Raw genomic sequence first — 27,976 nt, 5'->3', positions numbered from 1 at the left:
CTAACTCAATACTTCAAAGCACATGTACTGTGTAAAGTAAGGAAAGAAAGTAGTTTAAAAACAGTCCAAAAAGTACCCAAACAAGCTGCAAGTTAGTAATATTTTGATCTTGAAAGATGTTAGCTTATGATGAAGATCATGCATATATGTAAACAGCTCTTTGAGAAATAAATTTAAAAACTAGCTATAAAGGCAAAAACAACACTTGAATTGTCAACTTAAAATACCATCAGCTGCAAAGCAAACACAACACATATAAAAATAAATCCCGGCAAAAAGGAACCTGCAAAAGATAACACTGATCAGCTGAAAATAAAAGAAGACAAGTAAACAAAACTATACATTTTCAAGAAAGCAAATAAGGAAATGATAAAATGCTGCACAAGAAATACTCTACAAAAGGCTGAGATGGGCAGGGGCCCTCTGTCCATTCAACCATAAAAGACTTCAAATAGCTGGAAACTTCAAAACAGTGCTTGTATTTATTACTCCATTTGCAACAGGTCACAAAATAGAGTGCTGGAAAAAAAAACAGAGTTTACAACCGCTCCTTAATTCAACACAGTACAGCAAAATATTACCAATCAAAAAGTCTTTTGAGCGTACGCAGACGCATCAATTTATAGGCTTTTCTAACCTATCTACGTGTACAACTAGTTAACAGAAAAACGAAAGACAGTCATGCGTATTAAAGGTCTGTTTTGACACATCACGGTTGCATAACGAGTTTGATGGTTCCTGTCATCATGGATCATAAATCCTGGTTGGATTGCGTTCCCTATCACCTTCAGAACTTGGACAAATCGCTATTGGAGATGCCGTGACCGAACAGCCTTCAAACACCGTTGAACCACTTTGAGTTGACCGTGGTTAAACCTGCTTTGACCATGGCTGAAGGTGACGTGTATGGTTGAAACAATAGGATAGGAACCTCGACCATGATGATATCTAGGTGCCCATGTGGCCCGTCTAGCAATCTGACACGTGGATCATAGTGTTTAACAAAATGGCTGCAGGATCTCCAGATAGCTGCGGGATCATCAGATAGCTGCGGGATCCTGTAAGTATGTCAAAAAAACTAAACAAATAATCATCCATTAGCAAACTTGCTTGATCATGCTTATTGACACTGAATGTAATGATCTGAGAGGTTTTATGGTGGAAATGAGGCAAAAGTGAAGGAAAGATAAGGAAAAGTGAAGGAAAATGGTAGACAAATGGGTGTAAAATAGAGGTTCTACAGATTGATGATCTCTTACTCATCCCTGGGTGAATTCAGAGAGGCAAGTGTCACAGGAGAAGTTTCTGGAAGATTCCATGATCATCCACCTCGCAAACTGTCTCTGCCATTTGTCCATTCTCGCCCATCGCACCCTACAAAAGGGTTTTCCAATATGCATCGCACCTTTTACACTGGGCAGGTGAGATGCATTGCACCCTTGTTAAGTTATGATATGTTCTATGCTTATAACAGTTTACTTCTTTTTCTTATTATATTCCACCGATTAGCAATCACATGTACATAAAGTAAAGTGCAGATAGAACATTAAACGATCGACAGAAAACAAGCAAAGACAAGAGACACCAGATGTGGCGGCTAGCCAGGGACAAACCCCACAATGTGTGGGGAAACCCTTTGATCAAATTTTCTTTTATCTTCAATAATTCAGCAGAGAAAAATAGTACAATAAATCTAATTCATATCAGCAGTAGCAAACCCTAGATCAGCAGCATCAGCATTAGCGACTTCATTATCAAACTAGGGCAGACGATATCTCACAAACCGACCGTCGGATTGACTTCATTCCACCACCAAAAGTTTCGACTTCCAGAGGAGGTTCAGATGAACCTACAGTGCAGTTCAGATGAGGAGATCTTCTAGGCCACGCAAGTCAATCTTTACTTCTGCAGTTGCAGCTTCAGTTTCAGCAGTTTCCGGCTTCAAACTAGGGCAGTCGATATCTTGCAAACCGTTCGTCGGATTGACTTCATTCCACCACCAAAATTTGTGGCTTTCAAAGGAGATTCAGATGACCCTATAGCGTAGTTCCAAAGAGGAGATCTTCTAGGCCACGTAAGTCAATCTTTACTTCTGCAGTTGCAGCTTCAGTTTCAGCAGTTTCCGGCTTCAAACTAGGGCAGTCGATATCTTGCAAACCGTTCGTCGGATTGACTTCATTCCACCACCAAATGTTGCAGCTTTCAAAGGAGATTCAGATGAACCTACAGCGCAGTTCCAAAGAGGAGATCTTCTAGGCCACGCAAGTCAATCTTTACTTCTGCAATTGCAGCTTCAGTTTCAGCAGTTTCCGGCTTCAAACTAGGGCAGTCGATATCTTGCAAACCGTTCGTCGGATTGACTTCATTCCACCACCAAAAGTTGCGGCTTTCAAAGGAGATTCATATGAACCTATAGCGTAGTTCCAAAGAGGATATCTTCTAGGCCACGCAAGTCAATATTTACTTCTGCAGTTGCAGTTTCAAATTCAACAGCTTCCGGCTTCACATGTGTGAGAGAGAGAGACCCATTTCAGCGCAGTAGAGAAGAGACTCATATCTGCGTAGTAGAGAGAGAGATGTGATGAGATGAGTGAGTCCAAATGATGAAAAGTCTTCTTATATTTATACACAACGTTGGTGGGTGAATAGATGCGACTGTTGGGCTTCTGAGCCTACATGAGTTGTAGGTCGGCTTGATAATAATGCCATAATCAAAATAAATTCATATCTCCATGAATACTTATCAGAATCGGATGATATTTATATCAATCCTACACCTCTCGACGAGAGGAATCTAATAAAAATATTATCAGCCATGAATAAGATGACCCGCATGAAGTTTTGCCTTGGTTGCCAATTTTAACACTCCCTCTCAACCATGGAGAACTTCATCTGCAATCTGTCTATCGGTTGTTACTATTCATCCATTAAATGCACTGCCCTGTACAGCCTGACCCTTGCCCTGCTCTGCCCTATTTTGCCTGTTCTGCTTTGTCTTGTTCTGCCTGCACTGATCTGTATTGTTTTGATCTGTTCTGCTCTGCTCTTGCATTGTTCTGTTCTACTCTGCTTTTGTCCAAATTATGAAGAAGAAGAAATGATTGAGGATGTATCATACTGACTCAAAGTTAGTCTCAGAGTATGTACCACTGGTCCCAGACCAGTCTCAACCAACCCAAAGTCAGCGTCATAATGAGTACAACTCCAGTGGTCCCAGACCAATATCATCCTCCACTGACTCAAAGTCAGTCTCAGAGTATGTACCACTGATCCCAGACCAGTCTCAACCGACCCGAAGTCAGCGTCATAGTATGGTACAACTCCTACCACTGGTCCCAGATCAATGGAGGTCATCCTAGCGTAGGGAGTATGGTAGTTACAACGATGCGTCCATCGGTACTACTATGGTCCCTAACTTCATTTCCCTGCTCATTGATCAAATGAGAGGTACTTCCCATGAGTCCCAGACTGCATGGGTAGGATGCCTCAACAGGAGAACTAATCAATCCTGTCCTCACAGGAGAACACATCAATCCTGCTACAATTTCCATGGAGAACACATCAATCCAGGCCTCACAGGAGAACACATCAATCCTGCTACAATTGCCATGGAGAACACATCAATCCAGGCCTCACAGGAGAACACATCAATCCTGCTACAATCACCGTGGAGAACACATCAATCCAAGCTACCATGGATAACACATCAATCCAGGCCTCACAGGAGAACTAATCATACTGCTACACAGGAGAGCGAATCATCCTGTTCCACAAGAGAGTGAATCATCTTGTCCCACAAGAGAGCGAATCATCTTGTTCCAGTGTGCACCACCAGGGGAGGGTGAGTCACCCTGTGGTCATATGTTACTCCAGTAGGAACCGCAAGCCCTTAGAGCTCCCAGAGCTCAATGTACGCAACATGCAGGACCCTTGTACAAAGGTTTCTTGCTGACTCCAAGTCGTTTGGGAAAATCACAGATTAGATCTTTCCTCGGGGCTTTGACAAGGTGTATCAACCTGTACATCATCTTAATGTGATGGAGCATCCTTGCTCATTGACTTACCATATCCCATATGATGTCTATCTGCCGGAGCAATTGACGAATACGGGATTCCTCAATAATCGAATCCCACCTCTGGTTGTTACAAAGAATCACAGTGGTATCCAATGCAAATCCAAACAGCTCACTGAAGAGCTTTCGCAACCAAACTGCCTCACATGAGGTTATGCTAGCAACAATATATCCTGCTTCGGCGGTGCTCAAAGCCACCGACTTCTGCTTCCGGCTCATCCAGGATATCGAAGTAGATCCCAAGGTAAAACAATACCCGAAAGTGCTCTTACGGTCCACCACACTGCCTGCCCAATCAACATCAATATATCCAAGTAGTCTCACATCTCCGGCAGTGTATCTTAATCCATGAGAGATTGTGTCCTGAAGACATCTCAGAAGATTCCTGGCATCAATCCAGTGAGGCTCAACCAAATATGAGCTCACAATGCTAACTGCAAAACATATGTTCGGATGGAGGTTCACCAAGAACATCATTGCGAATGAGTTTTTGAAACTCAGAGGCATTTCCCAAGTCTGGTCCGACATCACTACCATATAACTTCTAAAAGTTAAGATCCTCGAGGTAGTCACAGGCTTGCAGTCCATCATACTGAATCTTTCCAACATATTTACCACATATTTTCCTTGAGATAGGAAAATTTCCCTTGGCTTCTACCACACTTCAAGTCCTTGGTCCTTCATTTCAAATTCAGAAGCCATCTCCCTCTTACATTTGTGAATGAGATGGTTTGCACCTGTTCGAAAGAGGTCATCCATATACAACACTAGTATGATAGGCTTGTCATCTTCAACCTTAAAGTAAAGGTTAGGATCAGCTTCACTCCTAGTGAATCCCAGCTTCATCAAGTAGCTATCGATCCTCTCATACCATGCTCGGGGTGCTTGCTTCAGCCCATAGAGAGCCTTCTTCAACCTGCATACATGAGATTTTCAATCATAAATCTCAAATCCTCTAGGTTGCTCCACATAGACCTCTTCTTTGATAGAACCATGCAAGAACGCGGTCTTAACATCCATCTGATGTAGGTTCCATCCTTGTGAAGCCACAAGGGCTATGATCAAGCGGATAGTCGTATATCTGGCAACAGGTGCAAATATCATAGTCTATACCTCCCTTCTGGGATAAACCACGAGCGACAAAATGAACCTTATACTTTTCCATACATATACGACTCATATTCTGTGGTCATAGCATCCTTCCATAGTTAATGCTTGATGACATCTGAGAATGATGAAGGTTCATTTTGTATGATCGTGCTCATGATGGTCAGGTATCCCTGATACCTGTTAAGTTTCTTACTTTGATGGAAGGTTCCTCAGGGTGCAGCATGTCCTTCAGCATCATTAAGTATCCCCCTAAACCATGAAGGCCTCTTCCTAGAAGAGGAAGGCTCATGTGAATGAGGATCAATCGGATCCATGGGTTCTTCTACATCAGGCATTGATTCATCATCCTTTTTTTTCGGTTCCCTGGTGTCAGCTTCTTAAGAGCTACTCAAAGTCAGCAGATTGTCCACCTTGCTGAGAGCCATATCTTTGTCAAAGGTGACATCATGACTAATCACGACTTCCCTTTGACCATTGGTGAACATTTCTTCAGGGGTTTAGGAACCCAATGCTTGATGAGGGCATCAATTTTGTACATATACGACGGTGATTATAGTTTCATCCCATAGAAACTTTGGAAGTCTTTGATCATGTAGCATGGCCCGGACAACTTCCATCATCGTGTGGTTCTTCCTTCCTGCCACACCATTCTGCTCAAGAGTATGTGGTGTAGTAGTCTCCCTCTTAATACCAGCCTCAGATATGCCTGAGTGAACCAACTGTAATACTTCGGAGGTCTTGCTTTGGCTTGAGGGGAACGGTCCCCTTTTGAGCTTTCCTTCGACACATCCCGGACATACACCTTCTTTCTCTACTTGGAATTCGGGCATCCCTGTCACCATTTGTTTCACACCAAGTAGAGCTTTGTAATGAAGGTGGGCAAACCTCTTATGCCAAAGTTCGGACTGAAGAGTTGTGTCACAAGACATGACACCTAGCGGACTTCCATCGACATTATATGATGAATCAACACTAAACCCAAGAGTAAAGGCATTTCCATATACATACCTTGCCATTGCTTAAAGTTACCTTGTAGCCTTTGTCTTCCATTGCCGAGATGGACACTAGGTTCTTTTTGAGGTCAGGTGCATTTAATACATCCTGGATTTTCTAGCCTTCTTGAATGGTTGTCCTCTTCCTCGATCCCCAGCTCTCCTCTTACCTTTGCTGCTGAATTTGTCATTCCTTTGATTTTCCATCAGAGGGATTTTGATCATTATCCCGGTGTGAGTCCTTTCTATCAGGGCACTCCCTTGCATAGTGACCTGCTTTATCGCAGATGTAACATCATCCTTTTCTTCCACCCTTAGGTCCAACCTTTCCTTTTGATTTAGACCCAGAATTATTTCTTTTCTTAGCGTGAGAAGAAAAAAGCAGCAGCAGGACCTTTAGGCAAGGGCATTTCCTGCTCTTCTACCCTTGTTTGTTCTTGAATGCATCTACCCATTAATTCCTCGAAACTAGGAATTACATTATTGTTCAAAAGAGTAGTCCTGAACACATACCATTCAGATGGTAATCCTTCGAGAGTTGTGAGTTCCATTTCTCTGTCAGTAATGGTTTCCCCAATAGATAGGAGATCGTTCTTGATCTCGGTGATTCTTAAGAAGTATGCTTGCATACTTTCATCTTTACCCTTCTTGATTTCCCTCAACTTATTTCTAAGAAACAAAACTTGATTTGCATCATTAACTTTAAATAAACTCATCAGTCTGTCGTAGATTTCCTTGGAGGTGTCTAGATGTAGGCCACCAAGCGCTTGTCGATAGAGTCCCAGATGATTTTCTTTGTTTTGACTTCTCCATTTTTCCATTTGTTCCAGGCAGCAGCAGATGCATTTGATGAAGGCTCAACAGTATTGCCTCTTACATGGTCCAGCACTCCTTGATCTTCAAGGGTTAGATCGATAGACATCTTCCATCCGTGATAGTCAGCTTTCTCACGGAGCTTGTCTTCGGCAGGAAAGAGTGTTGAGGACCCCATAGTTCTTTTAGGATAGCCTTGCCAATCTTCTCTTCAATGATTGCTCTTGCTCTTGCTCGGGCTTTGTCTTCACCTCAGCTCCGATACCATGTTAAGTTATGATATGTTCTATGCTTATAACAATTTACTTCTTTTTCTTATTATATTCCATCGATTAGCAATCACATGTACATAAAGTAAAGTGAAGATAGAACATTAAACGATCGACAGAAAACAAGCCAAGACAAGAGACATAAGATGTGGCGGCTAGCCAGGGACAAACCCCACAATGTGTGGGGAAACCCTTTGATCAAATATTCTTTTATCTTCAATAATTGAGCAGAGAGAAATAGTACAATAAATCTGATTCATATCAGCAGTAGCAAACCCTAGATCAACAGCATCAGCATTAGCGGCTTCATTATCAAACTAGGGCAGACGATATCTCACAAACCGACCGTCGGATTGACTTCATTCCACCACCGAAAGTTTCGGCTTCCAAAGGAGGTTCAGATGAACCTACAGCACAGTTCAGATGAGGAGATCTTCTAGGCCACGCAATTCAATCTTTACTTCTGCAATTGCAGGTTCAGTTTCAGCAGTTTTCGGCTTCAAACTAGGGCAGTCGATATCTTGCAAACCGTTCGTCGGATTGACTTCATTCCACCACCAAAATTTGCGGCTTTCAAAGGAGATTCAGATGAACCTACAGCGCAGTTCCAAAGAGGAGATCTTCTAGGCCATGCAAGTCAATCTTTACTTCTGCAGTTGCAGCTTCAATTTCAGCAGTTTCCAGCTTCAAACTAGGGCAGTGGATATCTTGCAAACCGTTCGTCGGATTGACTTCATTCCACCACCAAAAGTTGCAGCTTTCAAAGGAGATTCAGATGAACCTACAGCATAGTTCCAAAGAGGAGATCTTCTAGGCCACGCAAGTCAATCTTTACTTCTGCAGTTGCAGCTTCAGTTTCAACATTTCTAGCTTCAAACTAGTTCAGTCGATATCTTGCAAACCGTTCGTCGGATTGACTTCATTCCACTACCAAAAGTTGTGTCTTTCAAAGGAGATTTAGATAAACCTACAGCGCAGTTCCAAAGAGGAGATATTCTAGGCCACGCAAGTCAATCTTTACTTCTGCAGTTGCAGTTTCAAATTCAACAGCTTCCGGCTTCACATGTGTGAGAGAGAGAGACCCATTTCAGTGCAGTAGAGAAGAGACTCATATCTGCGTAGTAGAGAGAGAGAGAGATGTGATGAGATGAGTGAGTCAAAATGAGGAAAATTCTTCTTATATTTATACACAACGTTGGTGGGTGAATAGATGCGACTGTTGGGCTTCTGAACCTACATGAGTTGTAGGTCGACTTGATAATAATTCCATAATCAAAATAAATTCATATCTCCATGAATACTTATCGAAATCGGATGATCTTTATATCAATCCTACACCTCTCGACGAGAGGAATCTAATAAAAATATTATCAACCATGAATAAGATGACCCACATGAAGTTTTGCCTTGGTTGCCAATTTTAACAACCCTCAGCACTGAGCAACCTGCATGGTCTAGTTTTGACCAGTTCTGAGCAGTTTTTTGTGGAGAACTTCTAGGAGATGATGTAATCAGCTGACCTTGTTCCTTTAGGACATGGAAAAACACTTTTAGGGACTCAGAATCCCTTGGTTAATGGACATATATGATTGGGGATGGAGTGCCCAAAAATGTCTATAACAGGCAAGGCATGATAAGCATCATGTGGATCATCAGTTTCAAGTAGGTGATGAAGTTTGGCTACACATTAGCAACGAAAGGCTTCAAGGTGAAGGTATAAAGTTGAAACCAATTCGTTATGGTCCATTTAAAATTCTAGAAAAGATTGGTAATAATGCTTTCAAGCTTGATTTTCTTTCATATATCCAAATCTATTCCGTTGATAATGTTGAAAATTTGAGATTGTATGAACCTCCTTTGTTTGAAGATCAAGGAGAGAATGTTCAAATTCCATCTATTGAATAATTTTCTCCAAAATTCCTTGATGTGCTTCAACAAGACACTATATTTGACAGAAGGACAAGGATAACTAAAAGGGGAAGTATTGATTATCTTCAAGTGGGTCTCAAACATCCATCAAATGTTGAATGGATTGAAGTGGGGAAGGTGAGGGAACAATACCCTCATTTGCTCAATAACTGAATATAAATATTTTTGGGTTTAAAAGGCTTCTAGTGGGGAGGAGTGAACAAGTGCTCAGAATTACGCTCAAAAGATCAAAGTGTTAGAATCTTGTTATACTCAGCTTCAAATTGAAGGGCTTGTCATTCTGAATCCAACGGTGCGAACGACACTCGAATCCGAGTTCATATGTAGAAGATAGAGCAAGCCAAAGTCCAAGTTTGACTTGTCTATGTGGCAGGATTGGATGACGTGGCAAGGGTCCTAGCGAATGGGGAAGTGTCAAGTGGCAAGTTGCCACTGCGCCGCACATACTGCGTATTGGAAGAAAAAATAGGTTCAGATTAAGCATCGCCCCCTACAAATCACACCAAACAATATGTTGTTATGTTGTTACCACCGATAAAGTTTCGATTGCGACAAGACTACCGAACGTGATACTTTTATGTGTTACAGTTTAATGTCCCGACTAGTCCATCATATTGCACTGGTTATGTACTCGCAATTGATTGTTGATTGTGATAAGATCCAGACATGGGAATTTTATATATCAAAATTTAATACCCTAGCGAGCGCAATACCGCAATCACAGTGTTCCCATGTTAATAAGACCTTCGATCATTGGACTTCGTTGATTGAGATGAGTGGGAGGTTCCAAATGCGGGATTATATATGTTGCCGTTAATTATCCCTGGCGGGTCTGCAATATTGCAACCGCAACATTTTGCTGTGTTGGGAACCCGTAGAACTTGTCGTTTGCCATTTGGATACAGCGCATAGGATATATCTTGTCGAACGATGAATTTCTCACTCCATTAGTGGATTTTGGAGCGGAAATGGCATTTTTGGCTAGTTTTGGAGCATTTTGTGGAACAAACAGTGGAAGAACTGGGATAAGTCATAATTTTTTCAGTTCTTATCCAAATTGGATGCAAAAAGAAGCTAGATAGCCATTTTTGAGTATTCTGAAATAATTGAGACAGGTTTTAGAGACATTTTGTTAAGTTATGGTATGTTCTATGCTTATAACAGTTTACTTCTTTTTCTTATTGTATTCCACAGATTAGCAATCACATGTACATAAAATAAAATGCAAATAGAACATTAAACGATCGACAGAAAACAAGCCAAGTAAGAGACACAAGATGTGGCAGCGAGCCAGGGACAAACCCCACAATGTGTGGGGAAACCCTTTGATCAAATCTTCTTTTATCTTCAATAATTCAACAGAGAGAAATAGTACAATAAATTTGATTCATATCAGCAGTAGCAAACCCTAAATTAGCAGCATTAGCATTAGCGGCTTCATTATCAAACTAGGGCAGATGATATCTCACAAACCAACCATCAGATTGATTTCATTCCACCACCAAAAGTTGCGGCTTCCAGAGGAGGTTCAGATGAACCTACAACGCAGTTCATATCAGGATATCTTCTAGGCCACACAGGTCAATCTTTACTTTTGCAGTTGTAGCTTCAGTTTCAGCAATTTTCGGCTTCAAACTAGGGTAGTCGATATCTTGCAAACCATTCGTTGGATTGACTTCATTACACCACCAAAAGTTGCATTTTTCAGAGGAGATCCAGATGGACCTACAACGCAGTCCCAAAGAGGAGATCTTCTAGGCCACGTAGGTCAATCTTTGGATCTGCAGTTGCAGCTTCAGGTTCAACAGCTTCCGGCTTCACATGTGTGAGAGAGAGACCCATTTCTGCGCAGTAGAGAGAGAGAGAGATGTGATGAGAAGAGTGAGTGCAAAATGAGGAAAAGTACTCTTATATTTATACACAATGTTGGTGTTTGAATAGATGCGACTGTTGGGCTTCTGAGCCTACATGAGTTGTAGGTTGGCTTGATAATAATTCCATAATCAAAATAAATTCATATCTCCATGAATACTTATCAGAATCGGATGATATTTATATCAATCCTAAACCTCTCGATGAGAGGAATATAATAAAAATATTATCAGCCATGAATAAGATGACCCACATGAAGTTTTGCCCTGGTTGCCAATTTCAACACTCCCTCTCAACCAGGGAGAACTTCATCTGCACTCTGTCTATCGATCATTACTGTTCATCCATCAAATGCATTACCCTGTACATCCTGACCCTTGCCCTGCTCTGCTCTATTCTGCCTGTTCTGCTTTGTCTTGTTCTGTCCTGTATTGATCAGCATTGTTTTGCTCTGTTCTTGCATTGTTCTGTTCTGCTCTGCTTTTTTCCGAATTATGAAGAAGAAGAAATGATCGAGGATGTATCATACTGACTCAAAGTTAGTCTCAGAGTATGTACCACTAGTCCCAGACCAGTCTCAACCAACCCGAAGTCAGCGTCATAGTGAGTACAACTCCACTGGTCCTAGACCAGTATCATCCTCCACTGACTCAAAGTCAGTCTCAGAGTACGTACCACTAGTCCCAAACCAGTCTCAGCCGACCCGAAGTCAACTTCATAGTAAGTAGCACTCCTACCACTGTTCCTAGACCAGTATCGCAGTCTCAGAGATTGTACCATTGGTCCCAAACCAGTCTCAACCGACCCGAAGTCAGCGTCATAGTATGTACCACTCTCACTGGTCCCAGACCAGTACTGCACTGACATGAAGTCAATGTCGAAGTATGTACCACTGGTCCCAGACCAGTCTCAACTGACCGGAAGTCAGCGTCATAGTATGGTACAACTCCTACCATTGGTCCCAGACCAGTATTGCAGTCTCAGAGAGTGTACCACTAGTCCCAGACCAGTCTCAACCGACTTGAAGTCAGTGTCATAGTATGTACCACTCTCACTGGCCCCAGACCAGTACTGCACTGACACGAAGTCAGTGTCAGAGTATGTACCACTGGTCCCAAACCAGTCTCAACCGACTCGAAGTCAGCGTCATAGTATGGTACAACTCCTACCACTGGTCCCAGACCAGTATCATTGATCCCAGATCAATGGAGGTCATCCTAGCGTAGGGAGTATGGTAGATACAACGATGTGTCCATCGGTACTACTATGGTCCCTAACTTCATTTCCCTACTCATTGATCATATGAGAGGTACTTCCCATGAGTCCCACACTGCATGGGTAGGATGCCTCAACAGGAGAACTAATCAAATCATGTCCTCACAGGAGAACACATCAATCCTTCTACAATCGCCATGGAGAAAACATCAATCCAGGCCGCCATGGAAAACACATCAATCCAGGCCTCACAGGAGAACACATCAATCCTGCTACAATCACCATGGAGAACACATCAATCCAGGCCTCACATGAAAACACATCAATCCTGCTACACAGAAGAGCAAATCATCATGTTCCACAAGAGAGCGAATCATCTTGTCCCACAAGAGAGCAAGTCATCATGTTCCAGTGCGCAACACCAGGGGAGGGTGAGTCACCCTGTGGTCGTATGTTGCTCTAGTAAGAACCACAAGCCCTCAGAGCTCCCAGAGCTCAATGTATGCAACATGCAGGACCCTTGTACAATGGTTTCTCAAAAACTCCAAGTCATTTGGCAAAATCACAGATTAGATCTTTTCTCGGGGCTTTGACAAGGTGTATCAACCTGTACATCATCTTAATGCGATGGAGCCTCCTTGCTCATCGACTTACCATATCCCGAATGATGTCTATCTGCTAGAGCAATCGACGAATACGGGATTCCTCAATAATAGAATCCCACCTCTGGTTGTTACAGAGAATCACAATGGTATGTGTTCAAACAGCTCACTTAAGAGCTTCCCCAACTAGGTAGCTTCATACAAGATCATACTCGTAGATATGTATCCGGTCTCGGTGGTGCTTATGGCAACTGACTTCTGCTTCCTACTCATCCATTATATCGAAGCAGAATCCAAATAAAAACAACACTAAAAAGTGTTCCAGTGATCCTCCACACTACCTGCCTAATCAGCATTCGAATAATCATGCAATTTCATGCTTCTGGCAGTGTATCTCAATCCATTAGTAATTGTGCCATGAAGATATCTTAGAAGATTCTTGGCATCAATCCAGTGAGGCTCAACCAAATATGAGCTCACAATGCTAACTGCAAAACATATGTTCGGACAGAGGTTCACCAAGAACATCAACGTGAATGAGTTTTTGAAACTCAGAGGCATTTCCAAAATCTGGTCTGACATCACTACCATATAACTTATAAAAGTTAAGATCCTCGAGATAGTCACAGGCTTGCAGTCCATCATACCAAATCTTTCCAATATCTTTACCACATATTTTCCTTGAGATAGAAAAATTTCCCTTGGCTTCTGCCATACTTCAAGTCCTTGGTCCTTTATTTCAAATTTAGAAGCCAACTCCCTCTTACATTTGTGAATGAGAGGGTTTGCACCTGTTAGAAAGAGGTCATCCACATACAGCACCAGTATGAGAGGCTTGTCATCTTCAACCTTAAAGTAAAGGTTAGGATCGGCTTCACTCCTAGTGAATCCCAGCTTCATCAAGTAGCTGTCGATCCTCTCATACCATGCTCGAGATGCTTGCTTTAGCCCATAAAGAGCCTTCTTCAACATGCATACATGAGATTTTCGGTCATAAATATCAAATCCTTCGGGTTGCTCCACATAGACCTCTTCTTTGATCGAACCGTGCAAGAACACGGTCTTGACATCCATCTGACATAGGTTCCATCCTTGTAAAGCGGAAAGGGCTATGATCGAGCAGATGGTCGTATATCTGGAAATAGGTGCAAATATCACATCATAGTCTATACCTTCCTTCTGGGAGAAACCACGAGCAACCAAACGAGCCTTATACTTTTCCGTACGTCCATCTGCTAAATGATTTATCTTATAAATCCATTTGGAAGTAACAACTATATTGTCTTGGGGTCTGGGAACTACTTCCCAGACATCATTCTTCATGATAGACTCATATTCTTTGGTCATAGCATCCTTCTATACTTGATGCTTGACGGTGTCTAAGAATGATGAAGGCTTATTTTGTATGATCGTGCTCATGATGGTCAGGTATCCCTGATACCTATTAGGTTTCTTACTTTCACAAAAGGTTCCTCGGGGTGCAGCATCATCAAGTAGCCCCCTAAGCCATGAAGGCCTCTTCCTAGAAGAGGAAGGCTCATGTGGAGGAGGATCAATCGGATCCATGGGTTCTTCTACATCAGGCATTGATTCATCATCCTTTTCTTTCGGTTCCCTAGTGTCAGCTTCTTTAGAGCTCGTCAAAGTCGGAAGATTGTTCACCTTGCTGAGAGCTATATCTTCGTTAAAGGTGACATCATGACTAATTACGACTTCCCTTTGACCGGCTACATAGATTCTATAGCCTTTAATATTTTCACATAGCCCACGAAAAATTCCCTTCTTTCCAGAAGGGCTTCCAAAAATTCTAAAATGAGAAACATCAGGTTTCTTACCGATGAACTTTTCTTCAAGAGTCTTGGAACCCAATGCTTGATGAGGGCATCGATTTTGTACATATACGGTAGTGTTTGTAGTTTCAGCCCATAGAAACTTTGGAAGTCTTTGATCATGTAGCATGGCCTGGACAACTTCCACAATTGTGCGGTTCTTCCTTCCCGCCACACCATTATGCTCAGGGGTATGTCATGTAGTAGTCTCCCTCTTAATGCTAGCCTCAGATATGCCTGAGTGAACCAACTGTAATATATCGAAGGCCTTGCTTTGGCTTGAGGGGAATGGTCCCCTTTTGAGCTTTCCTTCGGCACATCCTGGACATACACCTTCTTTCTCTACTTGGAATTCGGGCACCCCTGTTACCATTTGTCTTACATCGAGTAGAACTTTGTAATGAAGGTGGGTAAACCTCTGATGCCAAAGTTCGGATTGAAGAGTTGCGTCACAAGACATGACACCTAGCAGACTTCCATCGACATGATATAATGAATCAACACTAAACCCAAGAGTAAAGGCATCTTTAACATTATTTTTCCATATACATACCTTGCCATTGCTAAAAGTTACCTTGTAGCCTTTGTCTTCCATTACCGAGATGGACACTAGGTTCTTTTTGAGGTCAGGTGCATTTAATACATCCTGGACTTTCTAGCCTTCTTGAATGGTTGTCTTCTTCCTCGATCCCCAACTCTCCTCTTACCTTTGCTGTTGAATTTTTCATTCCTTTGATTTGCCATCAGAGGGATTTTGATCATCGTCCCGGTGTGAGTCCTTTCTATCAGGGCACTCCCTTGCATAGTAACCTGCTTTATCGTAGATGTAACATCATCCTTTTCTTCCACCCTTAGGTCCAGCCTTTCCTTTTGATTTAGTCCCAGAATTATTTCTTTTCTTAGCATGAGAAGAAAAGGCAGCATGAGGACCTTTAGGCATGGGCATTTCTTGCTCTTCTTCCCTTGTTTCTTCTTGAATGCATCTAGCCATTAATTCCTCGAAACTAGGAATTACATTATAGTTCAGAAGAGTAGTCCTGAACACGTACCATTCGGATGGTAATCCACCAAGAGTCGTGAGTGCCATTTCCCAATCTATCGTAGATTTCCTTGGAGGTGTCCAATTCAGAGATGTAGACCACCAAGTGTTTGTCGATAGAGTCTCGGTTGATCTTCTATTTTGACTTCTTCGGTTTTCCATTTGTTCCATGCAACAACGAATGCATTTGATGGAGGCTCAACAATATTGTCTCTTACATGGTCCAACACTCCTGGATCTTTTAGGGTTAGATCGATAGACATCTTCCATGTGTGATAGTCATCTTTCTCACGGAGCTTCTCTTAGGTAGGAAATAGTGTTAAGGACCCCCTAGTTCTTTTAGGATAGCCTTGCCAATCTTCTCTTCGGTGATTGCTCTTGCTCTTGCTCGGGCTTTGTCTTCACCTCAGCTCTGATACCATATTAAGTTATGGTATGTTTTATGTTTATAAAAGTTTACTTCTTTTTCTTATTATATTCCACAGATTAGAAATCACATGTACATAAAGTAAAGTGCAGATAGAACATTAAATGATCGATAGAAAACAAGCCAAGACAAGAGACACAAGATGTGGCGGCTAGCCAGAGACAAACCCCACAATGTGTGGAGAAACCCTTTGATCAAATCTTCTTTTATCTTCAATAATTCAACAGAGAGAAATAGTACAAATCTGATTCATATCAGCAGTAGCAAACCCTAGATTAGTAGCATCAGCATTAATGGCTTCATTATCAAATTAGGGCAGACGATATCTCACAAATCGACTGTCGGATTGACTTCATTCCTCCACCAAAAGTTGCAGCTTCCAGAGGAGGTTCAAATGAACCTACAGCGTAGTTCAGATGAAGAGATCTTCTAGGCCACACAGGCCGATCTTTACTTCTGCAGTTGCAACTTCAGTTTCAATAGTTTTCGGCTTCAAACTAGGGTAGTCGATATCTTGCAAACCATTCGTCGGATTGACTTCATTCCACCACCAAAAGTTGTGTTTTTCAGAGGAGATCCAGATGGACCTACAACGCAATTCCAAAGAGAATATCTTCTAGGCCATGCAGGTAAATCTTTGGATCTGCAATTGCAGCTTCAGGTTCAACAACTTCCGACTTCACATGTGTGAGAGAGAGACCCATTTCTGCACAGTACTGAAGAGATTCATTTCTGCGCAGTAGAGAGAGAGATGTGATGAGAAAAGTGAGTGCAAAATGAGAAAAAGTCCTCTTATATTTATACACAACGTTGGTGTTTGAATAGATGCGAATGTTGTGCTTCTGTGCCTACATGAGTTGTAGGTTGGCTTGATAATAATTCCATAATCAAAATAAATTCATATCTCCATGAATACTTATCGGAATCTGATGATATTTATATCATTCCTACACCTCTCGATGAGAGGAATCTAATAAAAATATTATCAGCCATGAATAAGATGACCCACATGAAGTTTTGCCCTGGTTGCCAATTTCAACACATTTGAGCATTGTAAACACACTTTTGTTGTAATTTAAGTATAATAAAGAGACCCAAGCCATTGAACGTTGGACCAAGGAGATGTAGCCCAAGAGGCATGAACTCCTTTATCATGTGCTTGTTGTGTGTTATATTTTGATGTTCTTTGTTGCTATTTGCTGTTGTTCAGTATATATTTTTATGTTAAATTGTTTTATTATATTTACATAAGAAACTCTTATGGGAATCAGTTAATTAAGCAAGAGTATTGAATCCTTAAGCACTTGATAAGTAAAGATAAGCATATTGGATTTTATTATGAATGAGGAATTAGCACACCATTACTAATATGCTCCCTTGTAGATCATGAACAATAACCTTCACTGATTTCTCTCACGCACCGGCTTTGATACCACTTTTTGCACTTAAATCTATACAACAAATTAAACGAGGAAGAAATATATAGAGGAAGCTGAATGGGAAATTGAATCAAACACACAATATAACACAATAAATTTACGTGGTAAAACCTTGAGAGTGTGTCAAGGAAATCTCCACGGGGCAAGGGATTGGAAGTCTTATTGATCAAAGATGATTCTCCTTGTTACAAGCCTCTCGGGCAATCCCAAATAATATGGGCTACTTCGTTACATAACTTCTTCTCGTTATACAACTGATTGAATGATAAAAAATTGATTTACCCGGATAACTAATATTTTACATTGTTGTCACTTTTCAACAGTTTCCATAGCTAAAACTTTGGTTGGATCGACCAACCTTCCATCGCCATGCCCATTCACAAGTTAACAAGGCACTTGGGTTTCGGTGGTGGGTGGTCTTCCAGAGACGAGATTCTAAGGGGCTGGAATCTTGGTTGGATTGACCAGTTCTTTGTCGACTCACCCATTTATGAGAACTTAAGGTACAAAGTTGTTGGGAATGGGCAATGGTTTATCTCCCCACCATGATACTCTTCAGTCATATCAAACCCCCAACCCAACAACGAATGAATCCACTGTCGAGCTAAAACGTAGTCTTAGAAAGAAAAAGGGGATCCAGTCTCTGTCAAACTAGTTTGAGTGTCCTTGTTCTAACTCTGTAACTCTAATATAGGTTGGTTAATCATTACTGGGAATTTAATCAAGCCATAAGCTAATGGGTAACCCATCGAGCCACACAACTACTCAAAGAGAATTATTGTTACAAAGCCATTATTCCATAAGCATTATTATCAAATAAAATAGGGGGAAACATTACACACAATTTACATGCTTGTCATAATCATAACATGAATCACATTGTTCAATCGTTTGTCTAATTCTTATCATGTAGAACAATAAAATAATATGAGCATAATTAAAGGCATGTGCTATTGAAGCAATCAACAAAATTCATTCATATTCATGAGCTCATACCAAACATGTGCATTCATATAACATCACAATTCATAGCTCAACACACAACTACAATAAACTTATCTGGTTATGTTAATATGGTTGGAAATTGAAGAAGCGACTCCAACTCTCCACCCAACCATAGGCCAATGGAAACTACAACTTTCTTACAACTTATCACCCTCGAGTTGCATCCAAAGTCTGAGGGGATGCCTGCTTAGGGAAATTCACACCAAAGGCTTGGTCACATACCTAGGAGATGAAGGACATTGTCCTAGTGGTTTAAAAACTACTCTATGGCAGTAAGCACCATAGTGACTTACTTATTTCTCTGAGTTCAATCACAAGGCTTCACCCAATGTCCAAATGGGCTAATGTTTAGTTCGAAGAGGTTGAATCCATTATGTAGATAGTTTCACAATTGTCTTTTCGTAGCAAGCACCACAGGGGTTTGTAGTCCACTTTATAGGTTGTTTAATAGCTCTTCCAAAAAGAACCAAAGTGGTTTATATTATCTTGTCCAAGGGGTTCATCAGCCATACAACAAGCACCAAGTGGTTTAACAACCACACAACAAGCTCCAAGTGGTTTGGTCATCCACTTAGCTTCCCACTGACCACATAGACTTAGACAAACATTCTAGTGGCATCAAAAACACATAAGTACTGGGAATATCACTCCAAATCATAGAGCGATTGGCTCAGTCACAACTCCAGCATTGCTCCTCCTTTCCTTTGCTCTAGTCACACCTGCATTCAACTGAACACTTCCTTTTTTTACTTGCTCAGACTACTCATGTTCTTTTCTAATGTTCTTTTCTAATCTCCTTCTTATGTCACCTTCCCCATTGACTCCTCTCTTTTCTTCCCGAGGTAATGAATTTTCTTTCCTCGATCCACGAGGGGGATGGAGATGGGCATTGTCCTTTGCCCATAAGCCCAAATCCCATCTTTTCAATTATGTCAACACGGTGGTTGGGTTGGTGGGCAGGGTGTTTAAGGAATTTAAAGGGGCCAAATATGGCCTACTCATGACACACAACAAGACCTCCCCATCAGGGTTTGTATTCGCGTTTCTCACTCCTTTAGCCAACCACAAATTAATTTCACATTGATTCTTCATGTGTTCAAAATCAATTTTGTTGGCCAATCGTGGAACCAACGCTGACGCTTACCTAGTCATGTTTACATATATGGGGTGAGATGAAAAAGGGTTGTTACATGTGTCTAGCCATAAAGTAAAGGAATTATCACGAGGTCTATTAAGGTGAAGTGTGTCACTGGTTAGAGATGAGGTTTGACTACATGGTGGATTATGATAATGTTTGAATCTTTAAGTGCATATGTATGGGCCTATCATCATGTTTTGAAGGTGTTGTGGAAGTGAAAGATTATTTTCTTTAAGAACCATAGTATTTGTAATCAAAAGGGGTTAAGAGGGTTGAGAAAATGAAGAATTGCATGTCAAAGAGAAATATTGGAGAATGTGGTACAATGTGGGTAATACGTCTAGATTTTTTTTTGGGGGGAAAAACATAAAGAAACAATGATGGTTAATATGGAGAAGATGGAATTTGGTCTTAAAAAGATTAAAAAAGAAACATAAATGATTGCAAGGAGTAATAAAATGAATGAATCTTAAACCTTAAACATTAACAATAATCCATTAACTACAAAATTATTAACTTTGAATCCCAATGAGTTAGCTCAATTAGTTCTAATGAATTTTTCAATGTGTAGTTTGTCTTGATGTCTACAGATCTAATCCATCTAATGTTAAAGTCCCACTTAGTTTCATTGGGTTATCGATTGCTATTGTAGTTGGGGTTTGAACCACCCACCATCCAAATGTTCTAGGGAAGATAATGGATAATGTGAGGCTTTTTTGAAAAAACAAACATTGTTAACCTTCACCCATAACTTTGAACTTGTAAACTTTAGTCTTCGACCTTTAATGTTCCTAAGCCCTAAGTCTTAACCCATACCTTAAACTCTTAAATCTTTAAATCTTAATTAATGAGTTTAAACCTAAACTCATAATCTTAATACTTAACCTTTAACCCTAATCCTTAAACCCTATAATCCTTAAAGCCCCACGCCTTAACATGTTAACCAAACTCTTAGCAATTACCCTTTGAAACTTATTCACCAACAATAAACCTTATTCCTTGAAGCTCAATCCCTAACCTACAATTTTTAGTTTTTGACATTAAATCCATAACTTTAAGTTTTAATCCTTAATCTATCATTAATCATTAATCCTTAATGATAACCTCAACCTTAATCCAAATCTTAAACTTTAGAACCCAACCTGTCATATTTTCAAATGATAGCTTATTTTTTGAATTTGGGGTATAAAATGTCGAAACAAAGATAATGTGAAAGCCAACCTGTCATATTTTAAAATGATACCTTATTTTATAAATTTGGCTTATTAAATGCTGAAACAATCAAAACAAAACGTAAGTTTTTGACATTACAAAAATGTATGAAAGTGATGTTTTGTCATCTTGACATGAAAACATCATATCCATGTATAATATTGAAATGTCATACCAATTATCAGATCTATGTATAAAATTGGAATATCAACCAAAATGTCATATTTTTTTCTCTCAACTGTAGTAATGGCTATTTGAGAATGGCACTAGGCAGGCAATAATCAGACAAAACCCATAAATATGAAAGGCATTATTGGTTGACAATAATGATGAGTGATACCACAAAATTCCCTTCTCTTTTTATCTCATAAAAAGTTGACTGATTGTAAAGTGGCTTTGGAGAATTTGGAAGTATGATTCTATGGAAGGATAAGTAAGCCAAGTTCTCTTATATAACAAACTATATAAATGACACGAAAAGGAAACGTTTCAAAATACAGCGCTTCCTAATAACTTGCTTTAAAAGAATTGATCCAATTCACTACTCTCTCAATGTTCACTTGGTTGAACCTTAGAAAAATATTGTTTAGCTTGCATTCTAGAAGGATCATCCCTACCTGAGATTCTATAGCACTTTTCAAATAAAACCCAGTCTTTAGTGTCGACTTGGTTGAACCATGGAGAATATTGTTTCGCTCCCATTCTATTTGGATTATCAACACCTGAGATTCTTTAAAAAAAAAAAAATCCAATAAAACCCCTCTCTCTATTATATCATAGACCGGTTTTTAAATCAGATTTTACAAACAGCCATCATTATTTTATTTTCAAACTCACTCTGAATCTTCACAGCCTGCATAGGATTTGTCAAACATATGCTTTCCTTCAATTTTCCTTCAACAAAAACATCTAGCTTTTATTGCAGTATAACTCTTTAACAAAACAATAAGAAATATTTGAATCAATCAATTGCAATTGAAGAAACGGAACATTGAAATCTCCACTAAATTTGCAGTTAACCTCAACCCTCTTCTCCTTCTCTATTTGATCCCCCTCCTGTCTGCCTCCATAGATCACAATGTGTAAGCACGAAAGCCATTGAATCAGACTCCATCTCTAAAATGCTATATACACTTTTTTGTACTGAAAACAGCTTGTAAAAGCAGGAATAAGAAATGGGAACGATAATTCATTCAAGGAAAGTATCCATGAACTCTGAGTAAATATTACCCACTTCGGAATGCCTTGTGGTGCTGCTGACAGAGCTATTAATATTCATAGTGTAATCCATAGTGCAGGGTGGATGGTGTTCTTGCTGATCTTGTGTGGATGAAGGGGAATTAGGAGGAGGCATCCTTGCAGGCAATGTCAAACTTCTCTTGAACTTATCCAGACGAGAAACATTATGCATCTTGCGAGTAAGACTGAAGCGTTCATGAGAATTAGGTGGACCATCCAAGCTCAAGTAATCTGAGGCGCTGCCACCCTCGAAATTGAGATTATCGTTCAAGTTGTCTGAGCTGTTGCTGCTTTTACTCGCATTCATGTTAACATTGACATTCATGTTGATATCCATATCTGGTGCTGCAGTCATGGCAGATGATGATGATGATGCATTCCTCACAAGCTGGAATGCTGGTGGTGGAGCTTTGGTGGTGTTTGTTGGAATCATTCTTGGCAATCCCGGTTCCGAATAGTGTTCGGGGCCGAAGAAGAGATGTTTATCATCGGCTCTGGCTGTGAGGGCAGTCAAATATGAGAGCCCATTAGGCCATTTTATCTCTGCACTTTCAGGCTGATGATTGCACATCATCTCGTTTGAAGCCAAAACCTGGTGGGTGACCAGGGAATCCGAACTATTGCTGTTGTTAAGAAACAAATGAGATTCATCCTTGGAAGGAATGGCCAACCCTTGTTGTCTAGGACCTAGAAATGTGGGTAATGCTGCTCTCTGGCTCCAATTGAAGGGAGGAGGCCGAGGGGAAACTGCAGGTTTATTATTTGGAGACCCATTTCTTGCTCCGGCGAATAGCTGGGACAGATAAAAGCCGGATTGATAACCCAGTGACTCGAATGTGTGACGCATCCGCAATACAAAATGTAGGTCTTCTGGAATCTGCAGAGACAGTTGCAGTGCTTGTGTATTCAAAATCCAGTAGAGAACGTAATTAGAACAGAGCAGACTGATCAGGAAGAATTATAGGATTTGATCAGATTTTCCACGGATTACTGAGAGATTAGTCTCCTATATAGGCAATAACTGGTAAATTCATGAAGCCCTCATAGGTAAATCAAAAATATCATGACTGGTAACAGAAAAAATGTAAATTGGGTGGGATTGGATAACCAAGAAACAGTTATCTGCATGACAATCAAGATTCAATCCAAGCCTTTCATAAAGTTTTATAGAAATAAAATTAGCATGGACTCACAATCTTGCAGGATCCCAGCTGGAGAAGACCGTGGCCAGCTTGAATAACAGCTATTGTCTGAGAAAAGCCAAAATAATTTGTGAGATGAACATCTTATTTCCAAAAGTCTTTGGGTAGAATCACATAACTATTATATGATTTTTACCAAAAAAAAAATCTTTTCGTAATTCTTTATGGATGACAGAAGATTGAATTCATAAAAAAAAATCTTATTTCCAGGACTAAGAATTTTAAATATACGGACCTGTATTCCAGAAGCAAACTGATCCGTCCATTCGGGTGGGTGCTGCCAGAAAGAAAATATTAATCAATCCTAGTTTAAATAACATCAAATAAATCTACAAATGGCATTTCCATAAAGGTCGGTTTCATAGTCTGTAAGAAGGCTAGGGTCTGTAACTATTTATTCTCTTGAAGTATTGACTGTGCAGTGTTTTATGGCTTATAAACTTTTTGAAAAAACTATTGAGATTCGATATTGGATGTGTTTCTCTGGGCTCACAAGGAAGTTACAGTTTACGAGAGGATCCAGGATAATATGGTCTTCATGGCTTAATAAAAACACAAATTTGAGAGGGTTTCCATACCAGAACCATTAAACTTGCAAACAAGGAAAAATGTTTTTTGTGATTTTCTGCATATATTAAAAAGCTGAGAGAGAAAGTGTCTAAATCAACCACTGAAATTGACAGGGAGTTGGGGATTTGATCTGTTGGCTAATAACTCACTGCATCAAAAGAGCTCTGCCAGTAGTTAGAAATGCCTGTTTCGCATTCTGTCGGTTCTTTGAATACCCATTTATGGCATTTATCAGACGCGACTTTGCCCATTAATCTGCTCAGCAAACACATCGCATACAACGAATTTCTGAACTTCAAAACCAAAAATAATAATTGAAGAAAGCTTCAACATTGAGAAACGAAAAGAACGTGCATTTATTGGACTGTAAGAAACAACATTTATACCCTTCTCCGTAATTGTAGAGCTGAATTGACATTTTCCTGAACGCTTTCCTGACTGGATCGTCGGCATCCAGCTCCTCCAAACAGTCAAAGCTTGAGGATTTCACCAATTTATCCATGCACCCATTTCCATTGAAAGGCCCAGGGACCCTATTTACCCTGGGCTTGGAGGATCGTGAGTACCCATCTTCCCACATGAGCATCCTTCCAAATAAATGAAGGTAAAAGAGACTCAAAAACCGTTTGTATGACTGTAGACACATGACCTATCTTCTCATTTCATCCTAAACTCATGGACTGACTGGATAAAATGCTGCCACAACTGTTTAAATATCACAAATCAACACAGAATAGCATCTTTAAAAGTGAATGAGCATCTAATTGAAGAACCATGGCCCCAAATTCATTAATAGAATGACAGTATTCTGGAACAGCCATCCCAAAATTCCAATCTGCTGAATATCTTGAGGTTGAACAGAGGAGCTGGATAATGGACTCTTATTGCACAGGTGTGAAGCATTGTAACAAGATTTAAGGTATAGATATAACTTACAAGCTTCCATTCTCCTCTCCGACTTTGCATCCGTTTCCATTTCCACCTCTTGATCTCCTGTAACAAACAAACAAAGAGAAGAGAAAGCAAGAAAATATTAGGCGGGTTCAGCAACCATCCACCTAACTGCAGCAGCAACAGATAATGAATCCCAAATTGGTGAAGGTAAAGAAGAAGAAGAAAACTCACGGTCTGGGGCGTATAGTCCAAAACACAGAATATGTCCACTCTGAATTGACGCATACGTTTCTTAAAGCTTCGTGCAATGCCATCATGGCCAGAGCTTCTTTGGCTCTGTCCGAGGAGCCTACCATTTTCCTTGTATGCTAGCTATATTAACTATAAAGACTCACTTCAGTGGATTTTGAGAGATTTCTTCTGTATGTTGGTGAAGCCAGAACTTAACCCACTATTTTGTTTTGTCTTGGCATTGATTGAACCAGGAAATTGTGACAATTGCAAATCCCAAATAGCCTGGGCCCTGTACTAGGTATAAATAAATAAACTAAGCTTGTTATAACTACTTATGTAGGTCACTGCTCCTGATTCTCATAACGAGGAGACCTTTGACGAGAACAGGACATGGGGACTGGTTCATTTAATGCAAGGGAGGATTTGAGAGCATTCTAGTCCAGTCAGGGTTGTTTGGTCAGGGCAAGGAAACTAAGGTCAAAGAGTACAGCTGTTGTATGCTGACACCCAGAGAGTAGAAGAAAGTCATTTGACTGACTCGGGAAGCGTGTTGACATTAGTTTGTGTTTTATTTGGGCACGTAGCCGAATCAACGAACAAGAGCCTAGAGGTAGAGGTTCCCTATATCATGTTCAATCGATTCCCGGAAATGGGCTTGTCAGTACTATTACTACTGATCTTCACCTGGATTCCAAATCTCAACTGAAATCCATGGGCCCCCTGCAAATCACATGAACATGAGAATGACGATGAACTTTCTCCAACTCCTGCATTTTTCATTACGAGACAGTTTAACTAAGCAGTCTGGTGGGATGCCCTCCTTATCAAAAGCAGCAGCTGAAGCTGAAGCAGAAGCAGAAGCAGCAGCCTCAACATAAAGTTGTTAATCCCACTTTTCTCTTTTCAGACAGCACAGAGCAGAATAGAGCACACGCTTGCAAAGGGACCATGGAAGGTATGGATGACCCTTCAATGGCCACGATACTCCTCTGATAGTATAGGTCACACCAAAATAGAAATGCATCCCCTTCCCAATACACCCCTACACAATATGTGGAGAGGCAAAACAGGCTGTAGCAGGCAGAATGCAGATAAAGAAAAGCAATTTTCTTTGCTCCACTCTATTTGTTTGGATTCCTTCCCTCCTCGATGCAAAATATATATATATATATATATATAAAAACAGTTTCAGTCGGATATACACGAATTTTGATCACGGACCCCAAAGACCAGGCTTTTGTGTATATATATTTAGACTTAGTTGGAATAGGAAATGGTCTCTGTCGACCAGCTAATGTGTATGTGTAGTTGGCAAGCACCGCAGAATGCTGCTGCCCGAACCCATGGTATTCGGAACACAAATTGAGGAGAAGAAATGACTCCAAATTCAGAGCTTCTGTTTATAAAGTGAATAAAAAAACCAAAAAGACAGCAGCAAAGCATTATAAGAAGAAGAAGCAACAGAGACATAGAGCAGGGAAAGACTTGTTTAATGCAGCCTACGACTCTCTGCTCATCATATTGATGTTTTGCAAATTATTTAATTGGAGATGTTGTGAAGTTTGCAGAGTAGCAGCAGAAAAGAGAGGCTTTTTACATTTGTTTTTGTCTCAGAATCCAATGCGATTGGTGAAATCCACTTATTGCAGAGGAGAAGCCAACGGATGGGTTAGAAAAACAGGCGGTTTTTTGGAATAAAATAGTTTTCATGTACTAAAAATATAAATTAAGGTGCCAGTCTTATTATAAACCCTTAATCCATCTTATCAGAAGTCATATTATATTTTCGATATATCCGGTCGTACTTGTGAACCGCTGGTCACGGATTTAATAATGGTACCGTCCCAACATTTCCACATAAAACGCCACAGAGCCCTACCGTAATCCGCGGATATCTCAAACTATTTGGGATTTTATCACCGTCAGCTTTAAGCAAAAATCTTGACCCTACTTCAATGGCTGTAATCCAACATTTAAACAATGTTTACAGAGGTGCAAGGTTCAAATCTAGGTTTTCAGAACTTTTATAAAAAAACACGCTTTGACTCCATGATAACTGCAGGTTTCAGGTTTTATTTTATTGACCAGTATGGATGGATGCAAGTTGAGGTTGGTAAATTATGACTTTACTATGGTGAATGTATGATGCTATGATGATGATGATGGTGGTCTTAAAAATCTACAGTGCAACCAGGATGTGGTCAGTCCTGTTTATTTAACGATGCTTCGTGTCTGGGAATTAATGGTGCCACGTTCACACGTGCGAAAACCATGAGGCGGTGCATTGGGAGGAGAAAATAATAGCCAACCTTTGTAATTTAGTCATATAGAAAATTGTTAACCACTCAATGAAGACTCTAACCCCTTAGGTCAAAATCCATGCATGTCATGATCATGAAAACTAATAAGCCAGCTAGATATATGAATTTGTGTGACTTTTCTGGTTTTTACGCGCTCCCTCCACTGTACGTTTTGATGTGGAGTTGTGTCTTTGTTGTCATTATATTAAATATAATTGTGTGGTATTTGGATATATGAAGCAAGGAGATCAAATTGTATAACTGGTCATTTTTCATATTTATTTTTATGTATGTATTATTATTTTTATTATATTATAAAATATTACATTTTAAGAAATTTAATTTTTTTTTTTAAGTACTTTTTTAATAAATAAATTTAAAATGAGTTTATGTTAATTTATATTTTAAATAATAACAAATACAACCTCTTAGGATATTGAATTGTAAACTACTTACCAAAATTTTTTAATTTAAAAATTATATATATAAAAATATATAATTATTTATTTATTTATTTATTTATATATATATATATATATATGCTTACTTTAAAGCCAACTTATATTTAGGTAA

The 27,976-nt window shown here is 40.0% G+C and overlaps 1 protein-coding gene across 1 annotated transcript; it reads right to left on the bottom strand.

The window, feature by feature from the left end:
• Positions 1-21,853: 21,853 nt before the first annotated feature.
• On the bottom strand, positions 21,854-26,280 carry LOC149167983 (protein RICE SALT SENSITIVE 3-like). The gene is made up of 7 exons (XM_089433280.1): positions 25,101-26,280; positions 24,912-24,968; positions 24,362-24,562; positions 24,125-24,230; positions 23,641-23,682; positions 23,397-23,453; positions 21,854-23,080 (listed from the first exon to the last, which is right to left on the bottom strand). The coding sequence occupies exons 1-7, from the start codon at positions 25,223-25,225 to the stop codon at positions 22,154-22,156; spliced, it is 1,515 nt and encodes a 504-aa protein (XP_089289406.1). The 5' UTR covers positions 25,226-26,280; the 3' UTR covers positions 21,854-22,153.
• Between the last annotated feature and the right edge of the window lie 1,696 nt (positions 26,281-27,976).

The sequence above is a fragment of the Pinus tabuliformis genome, chromosome 5_1 (genome assembly GCF_031772625.1).
Source record: "Pinus tabuliformis cultivar Carrire ecotype Pingquan chromosome 5_1, CPIR1, whole genome shotgun sequence".
NCBI lineage: Eukaryota > Viridiplantae > Streptophyta > Pinopsida > Pinales > Pinaceae > Pinus > Pinus tabuliformis.
Note: the sequence above shows the minus strand (reverse complement) of the source record. Positions and strands in the feature narration are given on the sequence as shown.